Raw genomic sequence first — 23134 nt, forward strand, 5'->3', positions numbered from 1 at the left:
GCCTGTCCTCGTAGGAGAGGTGCTCCAGCCCTCAGATCATCTTTGTGGCCCTCCACAAAGGTCGTTCCAACAGGTCCACGTCCTTCTTGTGTTGAGGACTCCAGAGCTGGACGCAGTACTCCAGGTGGGGTTTCACCAGAGCAGAGTAGAGGGGCAGAATCCCCTCCCTCGCCCTGCTGGCCACGCTGCTGGGGATGCAGCCCAGGATGCAAGTGGCTTTCTGGGCTGCAAGCGCGCATTGCTGGCTTATGTTGAGCTTCTCGTCCACCAGCACCCCCAAGTCCTTCTCCTCAGGGCTGCTCTCAAGCCTTTCTCCGCCCGACCTGTATTTGTGCCTGGCATTGTCATGACCCAGGTGCAGGACCTTGCACTCACGACCACCCTGCGATCACCCGTCATGACTTTGCACCTTACCAAAGAATCACAATCACAGAAGAGTCAAGGCTGGAAGGGACCTCAAAAGACATCTGGATTAACATTTCATGGTAAGCATGCCCCCTTCAGTGAAGGAACTCCTTGAGTGCTCTAACTACAAAGCAGTCCAAACCCAAAATTTCTCTGTATTATTCCTTATATTACTCTTTTTTTTTATTATTATTACATTTATTATTTTCTCAGCCGATAATTTTTGCAGATTCTTCCTGTAACATCTCCAATTTCTGCAAAATGCTTTGAAATAAATATCCATATTAGAACTGGATCATACTACGGATCTAATAAGTGCTAGATATATCACCCTTTCCTACCCAAACAAACATTTCCTTTCCAATTCTTTATTGAACATACCTAATTATTCACTCAAAATTATGTAGCATATTTCGAGATTGATTTGGCTATTAGCAAAAAAGAGGCAAGCCTTAAAAAAAATTAAAAGTGTATTTAACAAATGCCAAGTAAAAGACAAAATAAAACGGATTACCCTGAAAACAGCAGGTGAAACTGAAAACTTCATGTTCTAGTTAATACAACCTTTGATGTTTTTTAATTTGACCCGAAGGTATCTCAGAGACTTCTAGCTTGCCATGGATTTAACATGAAGACCCAAGGAAATTGCTGTGAAATTTTATTTTCTCTTGATAACAGCATGTAAAGCCTTAGTCATAGCAGCTTGGTCTTTAAAACATAAACCGTACCAGCAACGTAAGGAAAAAATCATTAATCTCTCATACAGACAACACACCCTGTCATAAACAGAAGCACAAATTAAACACTGACTTGGCAGCTATGAGAAATAACAATCATGATTTACTTACACATGGACAATAAATTTATTAAGAGAACTTATAGTTTAAAAATGGGCAGAATTTTTAATTCTCATACCCTTTGGCAGAGGACTTATTTCAAAATGTTTTCAATATCTCCGTGCATTGTTAACTAATATTGCAGAAACTGCAGTATACCACATCAAAGACTTCACAGCTCAATTAATCAACGCATTTAAGTAAAATAATTAAGCAGTAGTCAATGGCCCTCATTAATAGTATGCACACAAAGGACTTCAAAACAATTCTTTACTTGCCATGGATGAAAGAAACGCCATACTATGTGATGAGAGGTATAAAAATGAAAATAATTTTTTTCTTTTGTTATTCTTGACTCATTAGAATTTAACCAAAAAAGCATTAAAAAAAATAGGTGAAGTCAATACACACACAAGTTCACTTATCAAAACTGAGAAAAATAGCTATGCTTCTGCTGACTTTAAAAAAAAACAACAAAACTTACCATAGTGGGTATGTATAAGTAAACTCACTCATTTAGCCCTATTACCCTGCTGAAAGGCAGGAACCGCCGACCCAGCAAGAAGTTTGGCAGTTCTTAACTTCTGAGTGTTCACTTTGCTACAGTAGTATTTCTTTAGCCTGTTTTTTCTTACGTTACCTCCCAGTTAAAACAAAATAAAAACGAAATCCCATCACGTTACTTCACATTGGCATTCACATGGATCACTGGTACTTGTCAGAACTTTTTTGCACAAAAGCTTCTGCCATTTCGATTACCAGTAAAAGGATTTCCTCATTTAGGATGGCCTGTACCAGCGATACACCTATTCAGAAGTTTCAGAACTACCTATTCCTCTCAAGGAAATACAACTCCAAAAATTTTAGATTTCTTTCCAGCATCCAGTGGAGAAGACATCCTCTCTGGTTGGGAAGATGTCTGAATGTTCCTTCACAGCTCCACCATCTGACCCGTTTTCTCCATCTTGTTCTTACTGAGGTCCTGTTTGCTCTTAACTCCTCACTCCAGTCCTACTCCTGGGCAGTCCAAAGCTTTAATCCCTACGGTCCTCACACCAAGGCTAAAACAGTCTGAAAACTCTAATTTAATCTAAAAGCGTTATATCTACAGCCACCACCTGTGGAGTCTCGTATACGCGGACGACTTTAACAATTCAGTTGTGTTGCACCACGAGGATACATGAGAGGATTGATCTACTCAGACCATCACCACGATAAATCTCCCACTGATGATGATGTTTGCTGTTCCCAAATGCCAGACACACCATGCACAGAATAGAAATGTAAAGGCAGAGCCGGGTATGTTGTACAAAATGAGATATCCTGGGGCACATAATGAGATAACATCTATTACCATAAATTATGAAGTGATTTACGCATAAATGAGGGTTGTCATGAAATTTAATTTTAATGGTTTGATAATCAAGTAAGAAACACAATAATTACCATACCCAAGTTTTTCAATAAATTAAAATCACCGCTAGTGGCAACACTTTTTTTGTTAACATACATAACACAATCCCCCTCCCGGAGCTGTCTGCTGTATTCTTCCATTTGAGAACTGTTGAATGCCACATCGCTGTGATAAACAAGTTCAGTTTTACTGCTGATTACATTCAAAACATTTCCGCGTTCATAGCAAAGCCCCTTCAACAAACAGAGCGCGGCTGAGTCCTTCAAGAAACAGCTTTGCACACAGGAGGTTTGAGCAAAACATCTGAAGGCTGAACTTTCCAACAGCCCATATCAAAGTACTCCTTTCCCTCGTCATCACATGAAGTATACTCAACCCGACAGATTAATAAAACATGTTGACACCACAGTGTGGTATATCAAACGTATTTGGTATTAACTGAAGACGTTGCCAACATCTGGGCATCGCTCCCTGCAGCCAGAACTTCAGTAGAGCAACTTGTCTGGCAAATTTTGCCAGGACAGCAGTTCTCCACTGTATTTCCCCATGTATATTAAAGCTTAAAAAAAGTCTGGCAGAGGTAAAGCAGCAAAAAATAATTTGATTTTGAATCTAGCTTTGTAATGAAGCCTGATTACGTTTGCAGGATTTCATCGAATGACCCTCCAAAACCCTCACCCCACTGTTTTCTTCAACGTGCCACCCCACAGGAAAGGGAGGGCAAATCTCCTTCCTTTTCCTCCTCTCCTCTAAATGAGTCTTAATTCTTTCTCCTCACCACCGCAATCTTCTGAGAACAAAAGGCCTCAAAGTAAAACATATCACTAATTGTCCCCACAACGAGAAACACAGGAACATTTCCAACCATATGGAAACCAGGAAGGGGAGTACGAAGATCACTAAGTCACATCTTGGGATACAGGGAAAAAAATGAAAAGCTGATCCTGTCCATTTGTGTGTCCGCAGAAAATATTATGATAAAAGACAGAAAAATGAGTGAACAAAATAATCACTGAGCCCAAAGTATCATTTCTTACGATAAAATGATGGGGAGCGAAGCATGTTGCGTCTCAGAAAAACCACTCCCATACATATCTGAAAACAGCTACAATGCACACCCCAAATATTTCCAATCAACGGCTTAAAAATTACACTAAATTGTAAACTTACAGTTTTCTGAAAACTGCTGGCTAGTAAAGATTATCATTTTAGAATAACCTTACTGTACAAAAAGCCATGTATTTTCCAGACAGTATTTTAATGGCCTAAAGATACCACTTTTCCTTAATAGTATAACAGCATTTTTTCACACTGTGTGCTGTGACGGCTACTGCTTCCCTATCTCTAAGTTACTCAAAGTAAACTTCAGACCTTAAAGTCAAAAGGGTGGGAAATATTCTATGCATTTGATCCATTTTACATAAATACAAATAAGCCGGAGAACACGAGGGAGCTGGAATGCACCAAATAATACGGATACCGTAAGATGGATACCAGGGACCGCCCTGCGTGGACTCAGCCAGCAATGACCTGACGATCACCCCAGCCTTTTTTTGGCATCTTTGCTTCCATCTACACCCTCCCCATTTCCAGCAACACAGTCAATTGTGGATTTTAGCTATAACTCACGTACGTTATGGAGAGTGCTTTAATAAGCGCAGCATCCAGACCCTTCCATCATAGAATCATAGGGTTGGAAGGGACGTCTGGAGATCATGTAGTCCAACCCCCTGCCAGAGCAGAGTCACCCACAGCAGGTGGCACAGGAACGCGTCCAGGCGGGTTTGGAATGTCTCCAGAGACAGAGACTCCACCACCTCTCTGGGCAGCCTGTGCCAGGGCTCTGCCACCCTCAAAGGAAAGAAGTTCCTCTTCACATTTAGGTAGAACTTCCTGTGTTCAAGTTTGTGCCCGTTACCTCTTGTCCTGTCCCCGGGCACCACTGAAAAGAGCCTGGCCCCATCCTCCTGACACCCACCCTTTAAGTATTTATAAGCGTTGGTAAGATCCCCCCTCAGACGTCTTTTTTCCAGACTGAAGAGACGCAAATCCCTCAGCCTTTCTTCATAAGAGAGATGTTCCAGTCCCCTCATCATCTTGGTAGCCCTTTGCTGTCCCCTCTCCAGCAGTTCCCTGTCCATCTTGAACCGGGGAGCCCAGAACTGGACACAGTACTCCAGATGTGGCCTCACCAGGGCAAAGCAGAGGGGGAGGATGACCTCCCTCCACCTGCTGGCCACACTCTTCTTGATGCACCCCAGGATGCCATTGTCCTTCTTGTCCACAAGGGCACATTGCTGGCTCGTGGTCATCCTGTTGTCCACCAGGACTCCCAGGTCTCTTTCCACTGAGCTGCTCTCCAGCAGGTCACCCCCAACCTGTACTGGTGCCTGGGGTTATTCCTCCCCAGGTGCAGCACCCTACGCTTGCCCTTATTGAATTTCATAAGGTTCCTCTTTGCCCAGATCTCCAACCTGTCCAGTTCTTCATTTTACATAAAAGCAATGGAAGGATCTCCTCCAAATTCCCTCTCACCAGGCACAGGAGGGCAAAACTTACACTCTACAGCGACGGCTCCATAATATAGAAAAGCGAAGCAACACACCAGAGACTTCCAAGTTATTTTACGTTCTAAAAATAAAAGCGGGAAGCAAAGAGGCAAGCACAGGCAGGATGCAGCATTATCCTTCTTTGTAGGTCTGGAGGCGGAGAATATGAGCGCTTACAGTCTCCAGCAGTACGAACAAGAACGAAGAAAACAATTTCCTGCTATCTACACTTTGTCAGGACAGGAGATTTCAAACTGATGGTGATGAATGGAAGGAGAGTAAATTACAAAAGGAAGCAAGAGTGACCAAAGCTGGCAAAAAAAGTTATAATTTAAATAAAAGTGGAATGAGGAAAACCGTAAGAATGAGGATGGAATCAAGAAGGTACAGGGAAAGGGAAAAAACACTGAACTTGACTGAAGAGTCTCTCTTTAAATATTAACCAGACATTAACAAAAAACCAATGTCCAAAGATAAGAAAAGATCCTGTGAGGAGAATGTGAGAGTAGGTTCTGTCGAAAAGCATTGTGTATCTGGACTGAAAACACTTGGTTCAAATGTAAACTCCTGAGAATGACTGTCCTATCTTTAAAAAGAAAGACCTAGAACCGTTAACCATTGCTCAAAAAAGGGGGAAGATACCCGATTTGGGGTTTTTTTTCATATAAGATTAACAAAAGCACTATGCTAGGAGGAGGAAGCTAATCTTAAGGCCCAGCGTATGTTCCACCTAAGCTTCTGTGGCAGATCCATCAGAATAAAAATTAAAACTCTAAGCAACATAGGAGCTATGTACACATTACTACAATTAAAAGCACTGATCATTCAAGAAATAGATAATAAATGAGTTCGGAACTGATAGAAAACTCAGTGCAACTTCTAACCAAGTGTAAAACAATAACATATTGTACAGTAAGAACAAAAGTCACTAAAAGGTTTAAATACTTGCAAAATAATACACAATCCGTCTTGATAAATGTGTGTTTCAAAAGACTTATTGAAAGGGTTTATAAAATTGTCCCAAAAGTTGGGAGGGAAAGATTTCAAGGAATTTATTTTATCAACTGCTAAAATGATGGGAAATAGCAAGAGGCATAAAAACAACATTACAAAACAGTACGGATAAGAACACGAACGTTTGGGGGAGTATTTAGAATGCTTTTAAAAAAAGAAAATAACCCAATTCTTTCTAAATAAAAGGAACAAGCACTGTGTGTTACTGATATTTTTGTCCATTCCTTGGCAAAGTAAAATTGAGAAAAATCAGCCTTGGTTTGAGACAATGCATTTTATCACAGTAAAAAGGCAAAAAGCATTTCGAATTTCCTGCTATCGATACACCTCCTATACTTCTTTTTGACAATTGCATGCCTTGCAATTCATGCATTTTTACTTTGAATTTAACATTCAGACTGACATTTGAAGACATTAAAGCATCTCTCTTTAAATCAGTTTATGAATTGCATGATCTAAGAGTGCAGCGCAACTCTCCCACAGACGAGAGCCGTGCAGACAGCCCATGACCGAAGGGGAAACATTTCCTTTTTTCACGGTTTCACCTTTTAAAAGATGAAAATGGTGTCACCTGGATGTAAACATCATGTGATGCAGGTAAAAAAAAGCAACCTCGGGTACCAGCAGCAGCAGGAATCCTAGGCAGATACGTTATGGCAAACAACGGTTAGAGTTCACTACTAAATGAACTTTACATCACCATAGTAGGGTTGGAAGAATCAATACACATAACAGTCTACTTCAACTAGAAATTTTTTTCCGCAGAGATTGTGATTGCCTTTTTTTCAATTCTATTTTTCTTTCCTGCAGTTTTCTTTCTACAAAAACTGATAAAACGGCTGGGGAACCACATAGAGAAAAGACTATTTAGAACTGGGAAAGGATAACAAACCAGTGAGATCAGGTTTTAACATCAGAACTACATTCAGAGCACATGAAAATTATATCAAAACATTCTCCAAAAACAAGTTAAATGACCTGTACACCTCAGAACCAACTATTTCGTATTTTGTTATTTTCCATACTACCAGATTCACAGCCAAGTTAAATTCACTTGAGCTGTTGCGAGAAATCAGTGACGCACCTTCAAGGAAAGTAGAACTCTTACACTCTTTGACATGAGAACAACATTTAAAAAGAAAAATAGGTCACAAATATCATCAATTGCATATAAATCAATAAATATCAGGGCTAAATTAGGACCCTTTTAATACGGAGAGCACTTACCGCTGGCATTCCCCAGCATGCAGAATTAAATCTTCGTTATTCCTAGCACTGATGGTCAGCTCATGCTCCGTCGAATTGAAGACATCCAGAAGTAGATGGCATTGCCGGGTGCTGTTCAGATGGAGGGGGGAAAAAGAATACCCCAATTACAATAACACACCACAGAATTATGATACACGTATCAGAATTGCTATTTATACATAAATATAAACATATATGCGTAAATATAAATACATATACATTTGCATCCATATGTTTTGTACCCTAGTCTAATTCTAAGAGTATCTTCCTCTTTTACTAGAAATATCTTTTCTTTTTTTTTTAATAACTGGAAATTTAATTATTCTTTTTTACTAAAGCTAGAGAGAAGCGTATATCCTAAAGAGTAGAAGTTCCACGACAATTACAACCGGCACAATATTTGATCCCCTGTGTATATTCTCATTCTGCAGCTTTCAGTTTCACTTCTATGGAAAAAGCTGCAGATATTTTTAATTTTTTTTTTCAGTTCTTGGAGCATTCACACGCAACAGCTTTATTATTTCAAACTCTCGTGACATTATCTTCTTAAGAAACAAATTTACAATTAAAAACTTCAATCCCTGCCCAGTGTCAGGGAGCAGTTCCCTGTACCAGGATAGCTGGTTTGCCTGCAGACCAAAGCAAGCTGGCAACTCGAGTACTTTTCCATCACACCAACCGCTCGGAGAGACAACTCTGTCCCTTCTGTAAGAAAGGGAAACCCAGGCACTTCGCGCAGGAAACCTTCTATTTGGCAGCTACTGCCCTTCAAATCCAAATTTCCCTAGAAGCAGTCAGTATAAATATACCAACCGCACTTCTGATAAGCTTAGGAAATAACGCCGACAAAGCTACAGAGAAGAAACTTTCTTGTCAGTTTTTATTCTTATTTAGAAACTTTTCTTCCTTGTGAAACTACACACAAATAGCAGCACTGAGTGATTATAACACCATACACATGGGAAAATATCAGAACGAGATACCAGAATGCCAAATACAATCATACAGCTGCAATAACTCAGTTTCCTTTCTGAAATTCAAAACTTCCTAAGAAGCTACTTAACAACAGCGACATATCCCAGCCTGAAGCAGGACAACAATTTAGCTTTAGCTGTCAATGAAGTTTAAATGCACATATAACAAAATCAGGTGACTTATTGGTAATTACAGGATAAAGTAGTATAGCTATTGCACAAAGATTACGGACCCTCTGATGCCGTGTAGTTGCTATCAGAATCAACAAGAAGGGAAAAGGCAACTTGTATTCGGTGTCAGAAGCAGAACCCATCAGCAGCACTAATTAGAGAGAGAGTTCACATGAAATCAGAAGGTCCCCAAAAGGGACGAAAGAAGAACACGCTGATAAGGAGAGCGCCATCAGAGCCATCCTTTGAACAATATGCATATTCAAATTAAGTAAGATACGGTTGCCTGCGTCAGGGAACCAAGTATATTTATCCTGTTGTATAATAGTTTACAATTAAAACCAAACACCAGCCATTCCAAAGGCAAATAAACTCAAGAGGCGCAAGAATTTGCGAACCGCTGTTCTACTTTGGAAACACGTTCTCCGGTACATAACACAACTCTCTCCTGAAAATCAAGAGTTCAGTTCTGGGCCCCGCTGTACAAGAGGGACATTGAAGTGCTGGAGCGTGTCCAGAGGAGAGCTACCAGGCTGGGGAGGGGTCTGGGGACCAGGTCATATGAGGAGAGGCTGAGGGAGCTGGGCATGTTTAGCTTGGAAAAGAGGAGGCTGAGGGGAGACCTCATTGCCCTCTACAACTGCCTGAAAGGAGGTTGGAGAGAGGTGGGGGTTGGCCTCTTCTCCCAGGTGAATAATGACAGGACCAGAGGAAATGGTATGAAGTTGCATCAGGGGAGGTTTAGATTAGATATTAGGAAGAATGACTTTACTGAAAGAGTGGTCAGGCACTGGAACAGCCTGCCCAGGGAGGTGGTTGAGTCACCATCCCTAGAGGTATTTAAGAATCATCTAGATGTGGCGCTTCAGGGCATGCTCTAGTGGCAGAGATTGTAGGTTGTTTGGTTGGATTCGATGATCTTAAGGGTCCTTTCCAACCATGAAGATTCTGTGATTCTGTGATTTTCTGAGCATCCACAGGAGGAACTCCATCGCCACCCCGCAAGCCCTCGAGATGGGACCGCTCTTAGGACAAGCACGGGAGGTTAAGGTTCAGGCCACCAAAGTGACACGTCACTTGCAATCAGGTCACATGCAATCAGGCAGTAAACGACAAGCAAGCACTGCTTGGGGACAGTGGCATGTCTCTTAGCAAAAGTGGAAAGCAAAAGTGGGGGTGGAGGCTGGTTTTATATATATTTTAAGAGTTTTCACTCTCTTTGGGTAAAACCCCAATGAATACTGCATATAGGAAAGAACGCACAAAGGTAGCTGAGCGCCCGAAGCAAACATGTCAAAACTTAAGAATTTAGAACAAATATGGAGTCATAGCTCTTATTAGAAACTCCCTTCCTTAACAGCTCACAAGAAAAAAAAAAAGGCTGGAAGGGCAGATTCGAGTCGGTAGCTGTCCTGTTACCAGCAAGAGAGAATAAAATAACGAAAGAGAAAATAAAAAAAAAAAAAAGCCTGGCTTCCATCTCATCATTGGAGAGTGGGACAAGACCTGTGAAGACACGGCAAACTTCTGCCTCTCCAGTAGGTATAAAGTAATGACCTGCAAGAGAGACTTTTAGTGTAGACGGTGTTTACAAAATTCAACATGGAAGGAATTTTTTATTTATCCCCGAGCAAAACCAAACAATTGGCTGAAATGCCTTTTGGCGGCAGAACCGGAGTTTTGCAAATAACGTAATTCATGCCATAAATATAAAGGACCTATACAACCGGCAGCCCTTCAGGACTAAACACCATCACTAATACTAAGATTTCTCAAGTCCGAGCTCTTGGACTACGCAGTGAAAATTATTCATCATCATGACATTTATTTCATCCCCCTCAAACACCACACAAAATAGACAGGTGGGGGAAATAATTCTTTCCTTGTCAATTTTAAGTTAATTCTCCAGGGAAATCTTTAATAAAAATCAAAGTTGCAGAATTATTACAGTACTTAGATAACTTGGAAGAAGATGATACAGGTATGAAACGACTGAAGGCAACATTAAGACTGTAGAAGACGACAGCATTAGATGTTCCGAGTAAACACAGGACAGTATCAAGGGGAGTATTAGAGCAATGAAAATCAAACACAATTAAAGGTTACAAAAACATTTTAATTAAAACAGCAAGCTTCAAACACTGGAAGCTGTATCCAAGTAAAGAAACCAAGACAAAGCAAAAATTAGAGGTAACATCATAATAAGATTAGAGAGGAAAAAAGAAACCCTCAAGTTGTTAAGGAACAATTTGCTAAACATCTGAAAACGAGCATGATATTTTATTTTTTTTTTTGTAACGTGCCACAATCAGTAAGAATCAGTGTAGAACTGATGATGCCGAATCATGACCTGGGTGAGAGTGAAAGTTCCAGGAAAACAAAGAACTGGCAAGAAAGCCAAATTAATTTTTTATATCAGTTTTCACTACAGGTGAAATTCCAGCAGGCCGTCCTTTGTGAGAGAGGAATTAAAGAATCTATCCCCAAGTGTCAGTAAATGAGATTTGAGAGGCCAATTATAATCATGCGGGTGTGATAAAGGAACTCCAGTATGACTTTGCCGCACAACCACGTGTAAGTCCAGCCAGCAGCCCGTTGCTTAAACGAAGCTCTGTATCAGACACATTTCCAATGTCATATTGTTTTAAGGATTTTAAGGCAATAGAGTAAATCTTAGACCATTAACCCTGGCCTCCATACTAAGTAAATTAATTTTTAAAAGAAGTATGTAGGCTTTTAAAAACGTAAACCACTCAAAATAGTAAATGGATTTGAAGATTATTAAATTATATACCATAATGGCCTAGTGAAATTTTTGGCTGAGAAACACCAGTCATAAGCCACAGATTCCTGGAACTGGGAATAATTATCCCACACTTACCCAATTTCTTCTTTTACAAAATATCTACCATCATGTAATAGTTTACACTAAATGTTTAGTGGCTTGGGGAGGGAAGTACAGGGTGAGTTACTGGGGGAAAAAAAATCTACTTTGAGTGGATTTTGAGTCCTCTAAGTCAGTTAAGTAGATGTTAGTTACCAGGGGAGGTTTAGACTGGATATTAGGAAAAATTTTTACACCGAAAGAGTTATTAAGCATTGGAACAGGCTGCCCAGGGAAGTGGTTGAGGCACCATCCCTGGAGGTATTTAAAAGACGGGTAGACACAGTGCTTAGAGATACGGTTTCGTGATGGCTTTTGTCAGAGTTAGGTTGATGGTTGGACTCAATGATCCGAAAGGTCCCGTCCAACCTTGGCAATTCTATGATTCTGTTCATCCCAGGGAAGGCGGAGAACTCCATTTTCAACATTTCACACAACATGCAGGGTCACGAGTGGTTTCCCAGTCTTTTTTAGAGGTTTTGTGTCATTTTGCTGTTACTATCCCCTTTTTAAATTTGGGTCAAAGACATCTAAAGTAAGTCAGGTTGTGTTTGGGTGGTTTGATTTTGCGGGTTTTTTTAATCTATTGAGATAGCATAGTATCATCGCACATCAACAGACGCGAAATTAAACCGTCATCTAGCTTTACTCCATAGATTGATGGATGTGAACGCACAATACACAAGCATTAAGGAAAACTACATGGATTAGTTCGGAGTTTCTCATTTCTGCAAAACCCAAATAACCAACTCTTGATGGATTCTTCTGGAAGCTGGCGCAGGGAAGAGAGCAGGTAACTGCTGAGCTCATGCCTCTGCCTGTCCTCACTGGGACATAAATTGGGATATCTCTTCTCTGTCCAGGAATATATTTAACTTTTCTCTACATAGCTGGCTGAAACTAGTCAAAATTTCCCTAGGGGAGAGGGGGAAACAGTTAAAGTGATCATATAAATTTAATCTCCCTAGGAAATAAAAATCTAACATTATTCAGAAAAATACAGCAGACACCACAAACACAACATTTATCTTTTCTGAATGGAATGATATACAAATTATTGCATTATGTTAAAAGTCCAAATCAAATGAAGATGAAATTAAAGCTGTACTGGGCTGTATATAGACTCTAGGATAAAGAACAAAAGTGCTTCAAAGGGTTTTACTCTTCTTTCCATCTGTCATTTCGACCGCCAATGGAAAGAAAATAAGCCTGGGTTAAGCAGTTTCAAAGTCTAAGTGAAAGAACACTCAAAATCACAGTCTGCAAACAATTTCCATTTCACTGATCTTCCTTATTTATCCGTGAGGTTTCCTTTCGAACAATCTACCACAAATTTCATGTTGAAGATTTTCTTTTACAAGTAATGCAAAAATCTATGCATTGGTTTGTAAATGCAAAACCCAGAGTTACAAAGAAAGTTCTTTTCAGTTGGGTGATTTATAATCCGAAGGTCTAAAAAATAACATGCAAAACTAAGTCAATACTCATTTCAAACACTAAAAAATAAGAATTCTTAATCGTTTCTTGAAAATCGAGTTAATTCAACAGTGTCTTGAAGATTTATTGTATAAATTAATGCCTGCTATCCTCTATTGCAGAATTTGGAATCTGACACAAACAAAAGTTAGTGACATGATGAATCATGCTGTATTTTAAAAATCTTACAATGACAGTTATGACTCCAAAAATAGTCAGCAAAACTGGGGCCACGGGAACTTAAGGCAAGAGACAATTACAGCACAATCTAGAAATTTCTTTCAGGGTTATTGTGATTGCTATTCCAATCTACTCCGAAACGACAGCAGACGATATTCTTCAGTAACATTTAACACTATTAAAAAACCAGATGCTGCTGCCACGCTCTAATGACGGCTCACTTCAGTGAATAATCTTATTGCGGTTCTGTTTCGAGCTCAGTTTTAAAGGCAGTTTAAACAAGAAACGCTAAGGGGGGTTTGGCAAATGATCTACATCCTGACTCAGCTCAGTGTCCCCATCAACTGAAATCACGGAGTGTTTTCACATCCACGCTTTTGTTTGCTTCTTTTCTGGTTTCTTTGACCGGGCATAGACAACCTCCTTACTCAAAAGGAGCGAGCGGGAAGCGAAGCGAAGCGCTGGCAATGACGGCAGGTGGTGGTGTGCCAGTTGACAACCCTGTTCTCCAAAATGCCCTGACAAACACGACGAGCGTCACAGCAAAACAACCACCTAGAGCACCTTTGTTGGTGCTCTTGCGTTTTCAATAGGGTTTCTTTAACTCAATTTCATTTTTGTTAAATTCTCTAAAAATGAGGCTTTCGAGACTAACTTTAGCTGATTAAGTCAGATTATCCATTTTACTGTTAAAAGGCCTTTTCTCATATTCCAAGAACTGTCCTCATCTGACTTCTCCCAGTTTCAAACCTTTTCAATTATGCTAAATGTTCCCAGCACATCTATAAATATTTGCAGATTTATGTTCCCACGTCTTCACGTGCCAAACATGAAACAATACATATTTAACATTTTGATCTCAAAAATCAATTCTGTCAATCTGTAAGCCACTTTTTGCTGCTCTTCCCTGAACCTACTGCAACGTTATACAATTAGCAGAGCTTAAGGTTAGCAAGATGATTTAACTATTGGATGTAACCTCCCACGTGTCAAGGGTTCTGACTCGCTAGAACCTATATTACGCTCAGTGGTGTGTGTATAAATAAAGAATATATTCTAGAAAGACATCCAGTCCTCATAACATCAAAAAATGGTTACTAAATCCATTGCTCGACAGATTTTTCCAACTTTTAAATCAGTCTAATCGATCAAAATGAGAGCTTTTTTTGTAGTTGAATTTGCCTGGTTTCCATTTTGAGGGGCTTTTATTATTACCATTTTTCATAAACGAAACCGTGAATTTAATACTGATTATTTCCTCCATGTAGAAACATCCATTCATTTTAAGCAGGTCGTATTTTAGCCTTCCTCCAAACTAAACGGGCTGCTCTACAAGCACACAACCAAGAGGTTTTCTCCACCCTTCAAAGCTCTATGACATCTGAACACTGAAAGATTGAGAACGAGAAGACCAGAAACAGCTCCCTGTCAGCAGGTAGTCGACTCTCACTCTGAACATAGCAAATGTGTATATTTAATTTAAAAATTCAGCTCCAAAGCACTAAGAATTGTTTCAGAAAACACTTTTATTGCATAACAAAAATGTTTGTTAGAACATGGCTGAAGACACATGCTGTTTGCTCTTTGCCTTGTAAGATTTGTAAACATATAACACCCAGGATTTCTAACCCGCAGCTGGCTGCGGAAGAGGCTGTGTTGCAATTTATGGTAGTGAAAATGTAAAACAAAGCTGGAAACTGGAATGAAAATTCTGAAAATTATGTCTGATTTCCAAACATGGGAAGACCCAAAATGGGTAGACCCAAAGTTCTACCCACCAAACTAATGATCTCCTGAGGACCCTCAATACAGTCAAGATTGTTGGTTTTCAGTCTCCAAACACTTGAGTGAAACCAAGTTGGAAAAACGGGATCCTAACAGTAAATACAAAACAATGTAAGGCCTTAAGACTAGAGAGCACAGTGGGGGCTTTATTATGATCTGGTGCCTTCTTTACAAAACTAAAACATTTCATTAAAGGATATATATTAATGATACAAAGAAAAATTAACTTGAACCTACAGTTAGATGAACTGACACTTTGAATTTAACAGTGTCAGACCTGCTGCAGTTCCTTCCTTTTTTTTTTTCTTCTCTGACTCAATTACAAGAACAGAGACTAAGCCTCTGCGCTTGCCAAGAGAGATCTGCAGCTGACATCTCGTCAGCTGTATGGTACTTTTAAGACAGGGGAAAAAAAATTCCGCCGCGTCAGATAATTGAAAAAAAAATAAAATACCTTTTTCATCATCTTGAAATTTTAGAATTTACAGGTAAGAATATTCTTACATATCTGGCTTCCGAACATTGCCCATCAGCGTAGGCAGCATCCCTGTTGCACTGTGGGTTGACTTCATCTAGAAATTCAGACCATTTCAACACCTCTGTAATAAGCAAGGCCAAAATTTTCCAACCTTTGTAGATGGCTCTTATTTAAGACACTTTTGTACTGACGGCATGACGGCAAGGGACACAAGGAGACCAACAGGCACCTCACAGCACACCCAACACTCCTGACTTGAATTCTTACGTGTGGAGTGCAGCAGGATTTTTTTTCTGGCATTTTTTCACGCTCTCTGCTCTTTGATAAAGGCAATAAGGAAGGACATACAGTGCCCGCCAAAACTGGCAGATAATGCCTTTGAGAAAATCAAGACATATAAAGGAGATAGTTCAAGGCAATCTAGCCAGTACAGGTTTCAACAACAGACTTTCTTGGAGCTAACAGTATGTCAAAATGAAGAGGTGTATCACATGAAACTGTAAACAGAACGTTTCCCTTACACTCAACCGTTAGCATCAGATCTCCGCTGGCGGTCTAGGATCAGATCATCACATCTCTGCTGGCAGTCTACAATCTGCTGGCAACTGAACTGTTTTGAGGCCCAGAATCACGCTGGTAGTTTTAGGGCTAAGAAATGAAAAGGAATCAATTATCACAGAATCATAGGATGTGTTGGGTTGGAAGGGACCTCTAAAGGCCATCTAGTCCAACCCCCCTGCAATAAGCAGCTCCATCTTCAACTAGATCAGGTTTCTCAGAGCCCCATCCATCCTGACTTCAAATGTTTCCAGGGATGGAGCATCTACCACCTCTCTGGGCAACCTGGGCCAGCGTTTCACCACCCTCACTGTAAAATATTTCTTCCTTATATCTAGTCTAAATCTACTCTCTTTTAGCATAAAACCATTACCCCTTGTCCTATCACAACAGGCCCTGTTAAAATGTTTCTCCCCATCATCAGTCTCCATCTGGACACTGAGACGTTGACTGCTGCCCTCGGGATGCGACCATCCAACCAATTCCTCATCCACCGACAGTCCGCCCATCAAATCCATACCTTGCCAATTTAGAGAAGGATGCTGTGGGGGACTGTGTTAAAGGCCTTACAGAAATCCAGATAGATGACATCCATAGTTCTTCCCTTGTCCACTGTGTTGCCACTCACTCCATCACAGAAGGCCACTAGGTTGGTCCGGCAGGACTTGCCCTTGGTGAAGCTGTTCTGGCTGTCTCGGATCACCTCCCTGTCCTCCAGCATAGCTTCTAGGAGGATCTGTTTCTCCATGATCTTCCCAGGCATGGAGGTGAGGCTGACAGGTTGGTAGTTCCCAGGTCCTCCTTTCCACCCTTTTTTAAAATGGGTGCAATTTTTCCCTTTTTCCCGTAACTGGGGACTTCACCTGACTGCCATGACTTTTCAAACGTCATGGAGAGTGGCTTGGCAGCTACATCAGCCAATTCCCTCAGGACTCTGGGATGCACCTCGTTGGGTCCCATAGACTTGTGTATGTTCAGGTTTAGTTTAGACCAGCAGGTCTCGACTCAGCCAATGCCAGCCTCTTGCCTTCCATTCCTGATTTCTTACACATGGGAATCAAGAGCTTTTGCAGTCTATGGAAAGCATCCTTAAAGATCTGCCAGCTCTGTTCTGCTCCCTTGTCCCCGAGGGCAGTTTCCCAGGGGGTCCTATCAACTAGCTCCTTGAAGACCTGGAAGTTTGCTTTCCTAAAATTCAGGGTCCTGACTTCACTTTTCACGTGACCCATAACCCTCAGGACCACGAAGTCCACTAGTGCATGATCACTGCAACCCAGGCTGCCTCCAATCTTGACATACATCACCAATTAGCCCACTCGCGTTGGTGATCATCAGGGTCCAGTACCACATCCCCTTGGGTAGCGCTCTCTGTTAGCTGGCTTCGGAAGTTATCTTCAATGCATACCAGGAGTCTGATGGACTGTCTACGGATCACCGTGCTACTTTTCCAGCAGATATCAGGGTGGTTGAAGTCCCCCAGCAGGACGAGAGCCTGTGAGCACGATGCCTCCTGTAGCTGGACTAAGAAGACTTCGTCAACAGCCTCCCCTTGGTCGGATGGCCTGATCAGGCTCCCCTTGATCAGGCGATCAACCACAAGGTTCCCTTTGTTGCCTTGGTCTCTAATTCTTACCCATAACCTTTCAACCTGCTCATGGCTATTCTTCAGAGACAGCTCTTCAGACTCTTTCCATTTCTTGACGTAGAGGGCAATGCCTCCACCCCTCCTTCCTCGCCTGTCCCTTCTGTACAGCCTGTAGCCATCAATAGCCACTCTCCAGTCTTGGGATTCATCCCACCAAGTTTCAGTAATGGCAACATGGTATGCTTGATTATACAAGACAATGAATACAATTGTACTACATATATTTATCTGCATTTTATGGTAAATAAACAGGCAAGCAAGTAGATCCCTGAAGCCCTTTAAGACTTCAGTGATCTATAGGTCAGACTGGAAAAACTTTCAACGTTAACTCATTATCTCTTATACCCTATACCCGGGGTGCTTTGAACACCTAGGTTCTTGATTATGCATCACAGGACAACCGTCTCCAGACAAGCACAAACAAGGAGAATGAAGAATTACAGGTAACACGATCAGAGGCAGTTTCCCAGCACAAGGGTGTCCCACCGGTCTTTTTGGATGCAGGCAGCCGACTGAGAGTAGGTTGATACACCCGGTGAAAAACCTCGGAGCAGATTACATCCATTTACTGCCAGAACATCATCTCTTTGGACAGGAGAGCTGCTATCTGAATCAGAATTAAGCAACAGATTAGGCACTGCAGCGCGTTAAGGGCTGCATCAACCTCACCACCAAGGCCTCTACAGACCGGCACGGCTAAAGGTTAAAAGGGCCTCTTGTCAGGATTAAACACATCTTAAGATACACTGAAGATGCAGTTAATGAAACTTCTCCCTATAAAGCAGAAACCTGTGCATGAGTGGAAGGCATAATTTTGGCTGGATATTTAGAAAAACAAAACAAAAAAAAAAAAAAACAAACCCAAATCCCCAGCTGTTGCAGTGATATTTCCCATGCATATCTGCTCAAGCAGCTAAATAAAGGAAATACCAATTACGTTCGGAAAACTTTTACGTAAATCATAATCTTTATGTTACAACTCAGGGCGGGGGGGGGGGGGCGGGGAGGGGGGAGAAATTATTTCATTAACACTTTTCCTGTTTTTTTTTTTTCAGGAAACGCCTAAGGGAAGAATCGATGTTCAAAATTTTTTTTATTTCGCTTTGACTTTTTAAGCCCAGCAGCTAGTAAGCTATTATTTCTTACTTTTGTTGGGGTAAAATGTAAACTAAAACCAACAAAAACATTAAAGAAAGGGGGAAAATTGAATCCAGAAAATGAAAGCAATGATAACTTCCCTTCTGAAATGACAGCTGAGAAGGTAAATTATAAAATGAAGTTTCTCATAATGACTAAACAAAAATAGCTCAGTGCCTCAGATAGAATTTAAGCAATGAAATCTCAGCTGTAAATCAAAAGGAAACCAGATTCCAGATTTTACCCGAGTGAGTAAAAGTACAAAATTTAACGTATAATTTGCTGTCACTGAGTCTCAGATATTGGCAGAGATGATCAACAGTCAAAACACAAACTTTGTTTCATTTAATGATAAATATTTATCCTTAGCAGACTGCAAGATGACATATTTCTGCTATTTTTCCACTCTAAAACATAAAATCAAATGACACTTGACTTCTCCTTCCGATGGAGAATCAGCACGGGGAAGCACAGGAGTAAAGGAATGGCGTTACCGATCACTAATAGTATGAAACAAACAGCAGGAGATAATAAATACTTGAAAACAAAATGCATTGATGACTTAGTGGACAATGTATACCTAATGTAACAAAAAAAAAAAAAAAAAAAAAGATTTGAATAGCCTTTTGACAGAACGTGCAATAAACCATTTCTGAAAGAAATTTAAATATTACAAGGATTTTCCCCCAACCCAGTAAAGCTTTTAGGCACCCTGATTAAAAGCAGTCACATCTTCAACTGCATCTCCAATCAGCAAATCACTTAAAATAAAGTTTCCACTGCCATAAACGCTGATGGGTGTGACGAACAGGCAAAGAATGACGCCAATGCATACAATATGAGCTGAAGCACTTGGCTGAACTGGGGCCACTACTTCTAGCACCTGCTGCTATAAGACTTGTGACACCGTACACAGCAGAACAACGCAGAAACTCTACCTTTGAATTAGCACCTCAACCTATTTATAAAAATCTCGGGATTAAATACTTCCCTCACAGCGTAAATTCCTGAGAACAGACCGAGGAGGCAGGGGTAGGATAACCTCGTCTTACACAAAACACAGCTGGGGAAACCCAGCACAAAAAGGCAGCTTACCAACACGAGGGTTTCAAATAAAAGCGCCGTGTTGTGTTTGAAGCTTTTATGGAAGGTTCGCAGCTTCCCACACAAGCTGCTCTGTGACTGGAGGGAAGTCATTGCAGTGAACCAAGGAGCACAGAATCACAGAATGGTCAGGGTTGGAAGGGACCTCTGGAGATCACCCAAGTCCAACCCCCTGCCAGAGCAGGGTCACCCACAGCAGGCTGCACAGGAACGCGTCCAGGTGGGTTTGGAATGTCTCCAGAGACAGAGACTCCACCACCTCTCTGGGCAGCCTGTGCCAGGGCTCTGCCACCCTCAAAGGAAAGAAGTTCCTCCTCATGTTGAGATGGAACTTCCTATGCTCAAGTTTGTGCCTGTTACCCCTTGTCCTGTCCCCGGGCACCACTGAAAAGAGCCTGGCCCCATCCTCCTGACACCCACCTTTAAGTATTTATAAGTGTTGATAAGGTCCACCCTCAGACGGCTTTTTTTCCAGGCTGAAGAGACCCAAATCCCTCAGCCTTTCTTCATGAGAGAGATCTTTGTGGCCCTTTGCTGTACCCTCTCCAGCCTTGAACCGGAGAACCCAGAACTGGACACAGTACTCCAGGTGCGGCCTCACCAGGGCAAAGCAGAGGGGGAGGATGACCTCCCTCCACCTGCTGGCCACACTCTTCTTGATGCACCTCAGGATGCTATTGGCCTTCTTGGCCACAAGGGCACATTGCTGGCTCATGGTCATCCTGTTATCCACCAGGACTCCCAGGTCTCTTTCAGCTGAGCTGCTCTCCAGCAGGTCAGCCCCCAACCTGTACTGGTGTGTGGAGTTATTCCTCCCCAGGTGCAGCACCCTACGCTTGCCCTTATTGAATTTCATAAGGTTCCTCTCTGCCCAGATCTCCACCCTGTCCAGGTCTCTCTGTATGGCAGCACAGCCTTCCGGTGTGTCAGCCACCCCCCCTAGCTTTGTGTCATCAGCAAACAACTTTGTAGAGGGTGCACTCCATCACCTCATCCGGGTCATAGAATCATGGAATCGCTGAGGTTGGAAGGGACCTTTAAGATCACCAAGTCCAACCATTAACCTACCCTGACAAAAAACACTTTTAATCATGTCCCTAAGTGCCCCATCTACCCTTTTTTTAAACACCTCCAGGGATGGTGAATCCACCACCTCCCTGGGCAGCCTATTCCAATGTTTAATAACCCTTTCAGTGAAAAAATGTTTCCTAATATCCAATCTAAACCTCCCCTGACATAACTTGAACCCGTTTCCTCTCGTCCTATCATTTGTCACCAGGGAGAAGAGGTCAGCCCCCATCTCTCTACAGCCTCCTTTCAGGTAGCTGTAGAGGGTGATAAGGTCTCCCCTCAGCCTCCTCTTCTCCAGGCTGAACAACCCCAGCTCCCTCAGTTGTTCCTCATAAGGTTTGTCCTCCAGACCCCTCACCAGCTTTGTAGCCCTTCTCTGGAACCGCTCCAGCACCTCAATGTCCCTCTTGTAGTGAGGGGCCCAAAACTGGGCACAGCACTCGAGGTGGGGCCTCACCAGTGCCGAGTGCAGGGGGACGATCACTGCCCTAGTCCGGCTCACCACACTATTCCTGATACATTGATGAGTATATTGAAGAGGACTGGACCCAGTACGGACCCCTGGGGACACCACTCATCACTGACCTCGTGCTGTCCATTTAAAAGTACACACAGAGTAGAGAGGACTTTTGGGGCACTGAACGAAGAGGACTATGCACTCAAATAATAAATGCAAACTGAGTGTGTTAACCTCTATAAGGAATCTTCTTGAAAACTATTTAAAGTAGATGCTGTGGTATTTACAGGCCAATAAAGAAAGATCATTTATTAAACCTTGAAAACCTTACAAAGCCATTGCAGGGATGAAACTCTGAACATCACTAACAAGGTTCCGGGGATTTTGCAAACAGCTGTCCCGGATACTGTATTCTGACTTCGCTGGAAGCATTACATTTATTTCACTAGAGCGGTTCCTAAAGAATAAAATGATGGCTATTATGCTACATTTTCAAGCAGCAAAATGCTTGACAAACCTGCTTACCAAGAAAGCCATACAGTTCTAGGGCTCTTTTATAAGAGCTGGATACAATCTATTCACTAAAAAAAAAAAAAAATCAGTTTGAACAATCTTGTTTGTCTCATTTTTAAGCATTTTTTACAAAAGCTATTTCAGTGTTTCATTATCTTTGCCTAACCTAAAATCCCCTTGCTATATGCAAAGGTCATTATTTACTGTATCATCTGCTGTGAAAAACAGATACCTATCCTCTTGGCAGTGCCGTTTATGTAATTAAAAACTTTAGTTGTCTGTCAGCGCTCTCTTTGGCTTCAGCAAGGCCGAGAGTTTCTTTAAACTTGTGCTTTAGCATAAGTCACATTTTACCGCTCTTCTTGCTCTAGGCCTTCTCCAACTTGTCCATTTTTCTCCACGTTTCTCCAAGTTGAAGCCTCAAACTTTTCTCAAGGCTTTACTTCTATTTTTCGCAGGAACAAAAGAAACACGTCATGTTTTGCAGGCTACATTGCTGTCCGTCCATCCTTTGGCATTTTTTGCAATGGTTTGATACCGGTGACTCATTTCTTTCCTTTGAAAATGAAATATGCTCCCAGTATCTCCTAGACTTAAATTCCCGTCTTGCCTGTCGTTGGGTTTTATTTCTGAAGTCTGTCATGAAAAAGGTCGAAGGGCCAGTAGGAATCTCTTGGATCAATTAAGTTCACTCTCAACTATTATTAGTAGTAGTATTACACAACTGCACTGAAATAATTCCAGACTTTAAACCAAACGAAATGCTGGTTCCCACTATGCACACTGGCTTTCTTTCCAATAATCCTGCTACTTTTATAGTTGGTAGCTGATTATTACATGGGAATTTTTAATAAAAGCATATTCCTGTCCAAATTTATAACAATTTTGTCTTGCACTAACTTCACCTTCCATCTAAAACCAGTATTTCCTCCTCCTCGATATTTCTACCTCAAGAAGTACTTATGCACTGAAACAAAGCCCACTCTCAATCTTCTTTCTTCCCGGCAAACCCAAGCTCATTTATTCATCATTTGAATGACACCTATACGAAGGCCACCTCTGGAACCGCCAGGGTTTGAATGCATCTCAAAATATTTAAAGATTGTAGAGTATTTAACTACTAGTACAAATGAACTTACATTAACAAAAAATTGTGGATTAAGGATCGGTAAAATCATTAACTTACAGAACCCATTTTTGCAAAAGCCAATGTGCTTAACCATTATTTAAAGCAA

The 23134-nt window shown here is 41.4% G+C and overlaps 1 protein-coding gene across 3 annotated transcripts in view; it reads right to left on the minus strand.

Annotated features, from left to right (window-relative positions):
• The window catches only part of TRAPPC9 (trafficking protein particle complex subunit 9), a 538517-nt gene that overhangs the window by 329128 nt on the left and 186255 nt on the right, over positions 1-23134 (minus strand). For all 3 annotated transcript variants that reach the window (XM_063327588.1, XM_063327590.1, XM_063327587.1), the window contains one exon: positions 7446-7556. In XM_063327588.1, the coding sequence (XP_063183658.1) occupies positions 7446-7556 (111 nt within the window). The remainder of the gene's footprint in view (positions 1-7445; positions 7557-23134) is intronic.

This window comes from Chroicocephalus ridibundus, chromosome 2, assembly GCF_963924245.1.
Source record: "Chroicocephalus ridibundus chromosome 2, bChrRid1.1, whole genome shotgun sequence".
In the NCBI taxonomy this organism is placed as follows: Eukaryota; Metazoa; Chordata; class Aves; order Charadriiformes; family Laridae; genus Chroicocephalus; species Chroicocephalus ridibundus.